We start from the raw sequence: 10,217 nt of genomic DNA, 5'->3' as shown, positions 1-10,217 counted from the left end.
TCCTGATGTCAATGGGGACGAGCTCATTATCACACACCGATGCACAACACGTTACATGATAAAGGTTCCTACCCTATTATGCCTGATACTACACATTCTACCAAACCATCTTTTTTTGGAATCTCGTTCTGTGTAGCATTGATGTCCAATATTTGTATTCAAAGCAGGGCTTGAGGGGGATATGGCACGTCAGGTTTTCCCTTGCCTTTTTTAACTTAAAAATAACGTCACATACAGTATATTATGCCCACTTAAGACAATACTGATTTAATTAAAGTTGCAACTGAAGCATTATGAAGCTAGTTATGTCGGCTAGCTGCTAATGTGCTAGCTTTTGGGCAAAAATGCTAGCCAGGAATCATGCCCTGTTAGCTCATCATGCTAACATCAGTGGTTGTTAGCAAAGTATACATATACATGAAGTGTTAAGTGACATATTTTTTTAATCACTGTCAGAATAATGAACGCATAGTAGTAATTTTGTAAAGTTCGTCTCTTTTCCTACTTCATTACATTAACAATCTCCCATATTAAGAAGGAGCAGGTAACATTAGCTAAGGCCGGGTATCGAGGGGGCGGGCGGGCGTGTGGGCGTGTTTATGGGCTTCAGGGGGATTCAGTGACTTGATCCTCTGGTAGTTTAAATACCCAGAAGGAGGAACAAAGTAGAGAGGGTGAGTAGACGATGTTTTTTCAAATGCTTTATCGAATAGTTTGCCAAATATTTAACTTTTCAACGCACACTCTCTTTTAGTTCTGCACACGTACTCCACTGTACGTCATAACGCCATCATACATAGATGCTCCGGTGCCGTGAAGTTATTGTTATAAGTTCACGATTTAGCTTGCGTTGTTTAGCCACAACGGCTAACGCAAGCTAAAACGTGAATTTATTTTAACAATTACACTTTCCTTAAACTCATCTCTTTTTTGAAATAAATAAGCTAAATCGACGGGATTTAAAAAAGATAGATATTTTCTATCTGAGTTTGAATATCCTATTAGATGGGCTTTGTTAACTGTTATAACTGCTGCGCTTAAACTCCGGGCGTTTGCGTAGTTAAGTCACAGCGAACAGTTGTAAATATGGTGGAACAACTGCCAACATTAAATTATCATTTAAAACATTTTTATAAAATAATTTTATGAAAGTTATAGTTATGTGGTGATGCTACTGTAGCAATCAGCTTCAACACATGGTTAGGGAAGGTAAAGCTCTCGATTCATTGTTTATGTTTTGTTGTTCGGACACGACATCCTCCCCCTCTCTGTTGGCATGGTTTTCATCAAGTAAAGTTTCACTTCCGGTCAAAGTTGCATTTGTCTTTGTATTCTTGGTCATTTGTAAAGTTTGTGAGAAGAAACATCGGCTGGTTAATTTCACTTATGATTCTAAGTACATTTAAAGTAGCTTGTTGATATACCGGAGTCAAATAAGTTGGAGCACATGTAGCTTGTTTGTGTTTATCATACTGGAGCTGGGATGAACGGTATTTCAGAAAGGACATGAATGCAGCATTTTCGCCGGAAATACCCAAAGCAGCTATCTGTTAGCATCATGTGCTGTTAGCATCATGTGCAGGAAGTAGCAAACAGCAATATAAACGGTGGATGGATACAACCAGAGCCACAACACATCTGAGCGGTGTATTACGAAACCAGATTAGTGTGTTAGCTATGTACGTTGAGTTTAAATCCAGAGTTTTCTATATCCTAGACTTTGCGGTTTATATCAACTAAAGATAACTGTGCAATAACTAGCTCCTTTGAAAATAGTGTCGAATTAAAGTCGATTGTAAATCTCGGAGCAGTTCAGATTCTCAGAGAAAGGGATACTTTATTTATGTAAAGCTGTGAAGTTGCAATAGCACAAACTGTTTGCAGTGCATTACTTCTTTGTTGTTGTTTTTACAGCTGCAACCTTTATCGGTGATGCAGATTATCAGAAGAGGAATACTGTGTTTTATATGATTGTTCTTTTAGGCAGGGCATATTGTAGCCTACACTAGTTTTTCAGTTTTTCTTTTCTCATATTTGGTTGTGTGTATTATATTTCTTTATAATAACTGAACAGTCTGAACTGCCCACACATTTGCCCACTAGGGCTCTAAAATAAGCCTCTTATAAATGTGCAGGCAAACCAATAGTGTACAATATTATAGATTAGTATGAAGCTTACTTGAATATGGAATGTGGTATAATACAATTATTTTCTCGTATCCTTTATTATTGGACAGTTTCAGACCTGAATGCTACTAGATAATGTAGTTTTAATCTGCTGTATCACGTTTTAAGAAGAGTAGTAGAAGGGAGTTTTAAAGATCTGTAGAGAGCACAGTTGTTCAATTAGAAAAAAAGGTAAGCGTAGATTGCATCTAGCTAGATATATAAATATATGATATTTTTTTTTAAACAATCACTACATTTCCTCCAGCATTTTGCTCTTTTTCCTGCAGCCTTGTTGCCTCATGACATAATATTGTTTTTATATTCCTGTAAAATTCAATTTGTAGTAAACCTCCCTGTCGTAGACTCTTGACTACAACTGGCAGTTATTTTTCCTTGATCTTTAATTTCACAGCACAAAAGTCTGCTGAAAGCAAAGTAGTGGTTTGATCAAAGCTTTTAACGTTCAAGTAGAGATTTTCGTTTTTTAGCCCAATGATTCATGGCTAGTTGTGATGTATTTGCTATTTTGTCACATAAAAAAATGACATTAATTTAAAATCAACCCCACATATCTCCCGGGGGATAAATTCCATGCATTTTATTCCAAATCACATAAGAAAATACATTTTTAAAATTGTGATAGGGTCAGGAATGTGACATCTAAAACGTAATATTTGTGGTGGATCAGTGTTTGTATTTGTCTGACTCTGTGGTGTTTGTGCGGGTCAATCTCTTTAGAAGATGGCCACGATGAACGTGGCAGTGAATGTACCTGCCTATTCAAGGCAGCCAAACCGCCGTGAGGTGCTGGCTTGGCTCAACTCGACGTTACAGACAGGCTTCGCCGGGTTGGATCATGTATACACAGGTAGGCCAACATGCATACTTTTAAGTGCGGGAATAGCACCTCAACAAACTATCATGAGCCAGGCCGTAGAAGTATATATTTTGTGTATACTTGTGTGGATGCTGGACTCTGAGCCGACCTGACTGCACATAATTGATTACCGTTGTGTGTTTGTGTGAACATCCAGGCGCCGCCTTTTGCCAGCTCATCGACTGCCTGTTTCCTAAAACCCTGGACCTCTCAAGCGTCCGATTCGAAAGCAATGAAAAGGTGGACTCTCTCCACAACTACAGTTTACTGCAAACTGCATTCAGAAAAGTTGCAGTATTACGAGTGAGTATTGTAACAAAAGTGGCGAGCGACCAATAAATCAAGGACCGTTGAAAAATTCCGTCCAGAGTCTTGCACTTATGATATTAGTTATTATGTTGAGCAATAAGACACTAAGTTATACTGTAGAAGTGACAAGTCTTTTTCTTAGGTAGTTAAAAACTCTTCACCTAGGAACCCTTGAAGTTTTTAGTTTAGCTGTAAAGTATCTCTTTAAATATGTACATAGGTTGGTCACAATTTAAAAAAATAAAATATTTAATGCTAGTTATCTATCAAAAGGGTTTTCTTATGTTCTTTGTTTAATTAGGTGTGAATATTTTTGACTGGTGAATATGAAAGTTTAAAGCCTCTTCTCTGTTTCCAGTACATCCCTGTTGAACCGCTGATGGCAAGGAACGTATCGGTCACTCTGCAATTCCTGAACTGGTTTTACCTTTTCTTTAAGAAGAACATGAGTGAGGCCAGGGAGTACAATGCCTTTGAGGCCAGAGGTGGAAAGAATATTGTTCCCCCTCGCACAGGTAGGAAAAAAGTTTGTGGGTGGATGAATCATACAGTTGTTACAGAGATATTGCCCATTGCAAAGGGGTGGGGGACTGAAATATGCAATATTTGTGTATTTGCCACATCTACACCATAATCCGAAATATCACAGAATGCAGAATTTGCTTTTGGTTTCCAGTATTTTTATATAGAGCATATACACAATGAGTAGCACACCAAAACCAATATATTTAAATTAAAACATTATCTGTAATCATTAAATATAACACTACAAGTCACTTTTCTCATTATGACCTAACAAATAATTTTCATATTTAGCCATGACACTGTAAAAAGGGGAATTTGTTTTATATAAGATGGTCAATTAAATGTGTTTTTTCATGATAGGTACTACCTGATTTACACAAGACAAAATTGCACCTACATGTTCCCAAATCAATTCACAAAGTTTGAACATGTTTGCACAATCAGTATTTTTCCATTTAAATGCTCTATTTAGACTATTATAACTATGTGAAGTCAGTTTGATATGCTGGACTTATGTTTGAATAAGCAGCTTTAACGCAGAAGTCAATATTGGATGCCCTCGCATTAACATAATACAATATCAATGCCAGGTTAATTACACGCAGAGAGATATAAAATGCAAACGTTATTTGCTTTCTTTTGCTTTAGATAATGAAAATGAAAAAATGAAGCTTTAGGGAAATAAAGCCAGTAATATTAAGTGTTTATGTCTTAAAGCACTTGTAATGTGTTTCCACTCCCATCTGATCCCCCAGAGAGTGAGGAGGAGAACGATGTCAGAAGAGCGGCAAAAGAAAAAAAACGAAAGTTGAAATCTGAGGCGGATGTGAAAGCGGGGCAGGAGACAGAGGAAAGGAACAAAATCAAGAAACAAAAGGAGGAGCAAGCAGATGAAGAAAGTAGTGAAACCTTTTTGCTCTTCATCAAAAGATACTGCAGTGACACGAGTACAGACCCTTCTGTTTCTGCCTTCTTAAGACCGACCCACTGTGCGAACGTCATTAAAGCCTGCTACTCCCTGCCATACTGCCTCTACCTGTATATGGACGTGGAGCTGGGCTTAGAAAAGAACACAAGTGTCGTCCTGGTGGGATATTTCGACCAGAACTCAGGTGTCAGTGTGGTAAAGCCGCTGCTCACGCTGCAGCTGAGCGGCAGCTACACTGACCCTCAGTGCTCAGAGGACGCAGACATACACACTGTGCACACACACGCTGAAACTGATGCAAGCCTTCTAATCAAAGAGCTGAAGAGGAAAGATCTTTGGCTGCCCAACGCCGCTGTGTTTTACTGTAACGCTCCGAACCTGAAGGTGAGCAACATGTTTCTATCACAACTCCAGCCTTTCAACCAAAATATCATATCGCTCTGCGGCCTCCCCGGGATGACGTCACGCGCCTGCCAGGCCGGACTCTTGTCTTCCTTTAGTTGCGTGGTCGACCTCATTAGAGACATCCACTACCACTACTACACCTGCCCCTCCGTCAGTGACAGTGTGAAAGGCCTATTTGCTGATGAGAAGTACTACAACCCCTCCCTTCCCATCGCTGCACAGTGTCTGTTCATCATCCACGCTTGTCAGAAGATGGTGGACTGCTGGAGGCTTTTAGTGGAGTATTTTAAGTCATTGAAGCAAGTAGAGGACTCCAACCGTATCAGAGCCCAGCTGTTGGATTATAAAATCCGCCTGCGCATCATTTTCCTCGCCCAAAATTTGGAGCCCATCCGAGCCCTTCAAGAGTTGCAGGCCTCCAGCGACGCATGCGTGCCCGTGGAGCTCCAGCTGACCTCCATGGTGATGCACTCGTTTGCGTCCAGTCTGCTCCGGCCCTCCGCCATAGAGAATTTTCTCAACAAGCGAAACGTGAGTCACCTCCAAACCAGCTCGGACCTGCTCCCCGTCAAAGAGGTGCACGTTGGTTCTAATGCCAGAGACTTTCTGTGGGCCAGCGCTGTCGTGGATCTGGGGGAAGCGGACAGGAAGGCTTTCCTGAGCGATGCGAAAGCTTTCTATAAAGCAGCACTGGAGAGTTTTGCGGAGAGTCTTCCTGAGGATCTGGGGGATGTGGCACTGAAGAATATGGGCAGGGTGCTGCGACATTCTGAGGATATCAACGTAAGGATACCTTTTTTTGGTTTATTCAAAGTGACACTTAATGCAGTCAGCTCCTGCTTAACATTTGTTGAGCCTGTATGATGCGGATTGTATATTTAAAATGAATACAATAAACTAAATCATAGTAGGGATGCAGTCAAACATGTCTTTACTAGACTATATCAAATATTTTGGCTGTTTTCTCCCAAAAATGTAAGAATTCTCTCCGGAATTAGATATATAGATATAGCATTAAAACTGTTATGACAAAATAGAAGACACTTTGAATCTCTGGATGGTCCGCATATTCACTATCTGGATTTTGCTTCCTTTTGATATGTGTTTTTCTTCCAGGCAAATAAATTGACCGCAGAAGTGCTCACAGAGTTGGCGGATCAGCTGGGTCTGCTCAAAGCTGGGGTTAACGGAAAGAAAATTCTGGTCAGCAGCTACTTCCATTTCGTCAAGACCACAAAGAAGGAACAAAGTGTCAGCTGGAAAAAGGTAAACTAACAACACAATGGAGCAAAGTTGCCTACGATTATCAAATTACATTTTTAAGTGAAGAATACTGGTGTTACCTTATCAGGTAAACTTAATGAGTAACAGATTTCCTACAGTAGCTTATGATGATCATTTGAATGATATATATATATATACATTGATTTGATTTACGTTAAGTTGCAGAAAAACTGCTGGTTCTGACGCTATCAAAAGTAATTACAATGGTTGCCTGTGTTCTCTTCATAGATATTGTACATGAACAGACAATTCACGAGTCTGCATAGACTCTTCCTGTCGATCCTGGCCCTGCCGAGCTCTCTTCACAGGACGCAGGTGTTTGCTAAGGTGAGTGTTAATAGTTCAATCTGTTCTGAAGGCTGACGGCTGTCGGTTCGATAACTGAATCAGAGGCCATTTTCACAAAATATCTTATTTTAAAGGGATAGTTTGGATATTTTAAAGTGGGATTGTATGAGGAACCAATCCATAGTCAGCGTTTACAGTATCAACCAATCAAAAAACAAAACATCATATTTTATGATCAAAACATCACATACGTTTGTCTTTAATATAACCTTGATACCAACCGAAAACAAACACAGGAGTGAATCAAATCCAATTCAAAGGGGTTCTTTTATGCTCTTTGGGGTTTTCCCTTTTCTGTAGTGTGTTATATCGGGTTTTTTTGCATGTAAATGATCTGCAACGGCAACAAACCCAAAATGTATCTCCCACCCCCAACCCTCAAATTAAGAAGATGTTCGTCTACACTAGCCATTCACTTATTTGGGTGACTTTGATGTTTTAATGGTTGGTTCGTAATCACAAAATGTATACTCATCAAAGAATCAAGGACATGTGTGCTTTAAACTCTTTGTTATGTATTTTTGTGAACATGTGTGTTTTTGCTCCTGATTTAAAGATGTGCAACAAGGCTCTTCCTCCAAGCAAGGAAACCCCCATATCCTTACCTGAATTGTACGAAAGGCTAGGAATACCCAAAACATTGAGGAAGCTTCGGAAGAAACCTGCCCACAACAAGAGGAAAGAGGAGTCTTCCTCAGATGATGGTGACGGTGCTGTGGCCAAACCACGGTTACAGCTTCCCTCCAAACGCCCCATCACTAAGGAGGACTCAGAGAAAACGGACAATTCTTCAGGTAAGACTGTCATGTGTGATTTCAGAGTGTAGCTCCCTCGGGACAGTTTTATCTCACAGACCACCATTGAATTCCTGATATTACCACTTACATTTGTTCATAATACGCTGTTCTTCTATACAGCTGTATTTCCCTATATCGACATAGTTAAATATCATTATAGTACAGTATTACATTTCACATTCTGTTTCATTTTATTCTATTTTTACCTTTACATGGTTAATTTATTCCTGCATTTACTTGCACTATTTAATTTAATTTTCTTATTTACTTTATGTCTTAAGTATATTTTATGTGTATCACCATTCACACTCGTAACCAACGACTAAATTGTACTTTACATACATCTTTTAATAATACTATGCTGTACGAGATTGAAATTCAATTTGATTGTGTTTTCTCTTTTTCTCAGATGTGGTGGATATCACTGAAGGGTCCAAAATGAGGCCCAGAAACATGAAGCCAGAAAGTAAGAATGGATGTGGAGTATTGTAAATGATGCAGTATTAATAAGGTTATAGTTATTGACATAAATGTAAACACAATATGTACTTATTGTAATCCTAGTGTTGTGAACAATGCTATATTTAACGTGTGTATGGAAACATATTCAGTAGGTCATTGTAACTGTATTGCAGGTGAAAGTAGTCCAAAGGCAAAGTATGCATGCGTTGAGGACAGTAAAAACGATGATGAAGACAGCGACTGCATGATTTTAACAAGAACACCACCCAAGACTGCAGTCTTAACGGTAAAAATAGTTCATTCAGATGAGCATTTTTTAAAACAACAAATCAAACCTGCATTTATCTCTTCATACAGTCATATTCTAACAACACATTTTTGCTTGTTAAGTTTGGTGGCATTAAAGGTTTGTGTGTGTTGTCCAGGATGTGATGGGGGAGCTGGTCTGGGGTCTGGTGGAGGGCTTTGCTTCCTGGCCAGCCGTCATTGTCCCGTCTAAGGAAGAGAAGCAAGATCCAGAGCGGAGGATGGTGTCGTGGTACGGACAGAACATGTCCTCTACGGTGAGTCAGATGNTAATGCAATTAAAAAAACAAAAATGTCATACATTCTGGATTCATTACAAACCATAATCAGCAATATTAAAATAATAAAAGGCTTGCAATATTTCAGTTGATTTGTAATGAATCCAGAATGTATGACATTTTTGTTTTTTTAATTGCATTACAGAAAATAAAGAACTTTATCACAATATTCTAATTTTCTGAGACAGTCCTGTATATACTAATAAAGGACTGGCTTATCTAAAGCCAGTTGAGAAGCACTTGAAATGTTTTAGCTCGATGAAACCTGATGAACTTATATGATTCTGTTTTCTTCAAGGTTGTATTTTGTTGGTCAAGTCTCTTTGGATAAAAGCCTCAGCTAAATGTGATGTAAACTCATAGGATGACATGTTTAAGGGAGACTACAGACGATCAGCTTTGGTCCCAGATGCTTTCACATTTTCTGGGACATGTATCTAGAGTACCTTCATTTAGTGTTCAGGGGAGTGTTTCCTTTCCTAACAATGAACTCTTTATAATCAGCTATATTCATCGTTCTGTATATTTGCAGGAGATAGCACCGATATCTGGGTGTTCAGAACGCCTGGTGCAGTCCTGAGGGTCTGTGCAGATCTGTGTTCAGTGATCTGAGAACAGGTGACTGATCAGAGAGCAGCTCATTCAACTCACTGACGGTCCGGATGGTTCTGTCAGCTCTCTCTGAAACACTGATCCGTGACACTCTGCAGTCTCTGTTAGAGAATCAACCCTCGTGCTCTGCAGAGCTGAAGGAACATCATCCTCTGACGTGAGAGCATGGAGGCAGTTTCACTCTGACAGGGTTACCCTTTTCCTCATGCACTTCTCAATGGATGTTTTTATACCTTACCTTTTGGTCAGGTGCTTCCACCTTCAGACTGAGTAATGACTCCAAAAGTACCTGATGGAGAGCTCTCTTTATTCAAACCTACACGGGGAACGATGCACCCGACAGGATTTTAGTATTCAACAATCCAGGGAACTTTTCCTGTAGTGATACGCATCCTTTGGGTTTCTTTGGTTGGTCTTAAGAATTGTTGATCCAGTTTAGCAGAGACCATGTGGGAGGGGGTGACGGGCGTAAAGGAGCCACAGGTCGGATTTGAACCTGCATCCTCCTCAGCGATACATTTGGGTTTTCAAGCAGAGCCTCCCTGTTATCATGCTGCTTCTCTAACTCCACATGTTTACCACCTGAGACGCTGATATGTGATACACAGAAGTGCATCTCTGTATCTGACCGTGCTGAGTGGTCAGATGGAGGGGGGNGGGGGGGGGGGGGGGGGGTCAGAGGTCAGCGGGGAACAGCTGCTGAAGGTGAAGGTCACCAGGTACAGATGTTCGATGTTACCGGGGGTCAGAGAGATGCATTCTGGGTACGCAACATCACCTAAATCCATCCATGTGTTTCCTGACCTCTGACCCTTTTAGTTCTGTCATACAAGAAGAGAAGAAGAAGAATCTTTAAGTGGGAATCAGCATCACACAAACACACACACACACACACACACACACACACACACACACAC

At 40.0% G+C, this 10,217-nt stretch overlaps 1 protein-coding gene across 1 annotated transcript; it reads left to right on the top strand.

Moving 5' to 3' along the window:
- Positions 1–645: 645 nt before the first annotated feature.
- Positions 646–10,019, top strand: LOC104956439 (uncharacterized; the record flags this gene model as incomplete). Its single annotated transcript, XM_010783921.1, has 12 exons — positions 646–674; positions 2,908–3,037; positions 3,204–3,349; positions 3,714–3,870; positions 4,636–5,996; positions 6,330–6,479; positions 6,726–6,824; positions 7,402–7,639; positions 8,052–8,108; positions 8,278–8,390; positions 8,530–8,684; positions 9,909–10,019. Coding segments are annotated over exons 2-12 (2,714 nt in total), but the record flags the coding sequence as incomplete, so codon positions are not given.
- Positions 10,020–10,217: the final 198 nt, after the last annotated feature.

This window comes from Notothenia coriiceps, unplaced genomic scaffold (assembly GCF_000735185.1).
Source record: "Notothenia coriiceps isolate Sejong01 unplaced genomic scaffold, NC01 NC01_scaffold00026056, whole genome shotgun sequence".
In the NCBI taxonomy this organism is placed as follows: Eukaryota; Metazoa; Chordata; class Actinopteri; order Perciformes; family Nototheniidae; genus Notothenia; species Notothenia coriiceps.
Note: the sequence above shows the minus strand (reverse complement) of the source record. Positions and strands in the feature narration are given on the sequence as shown.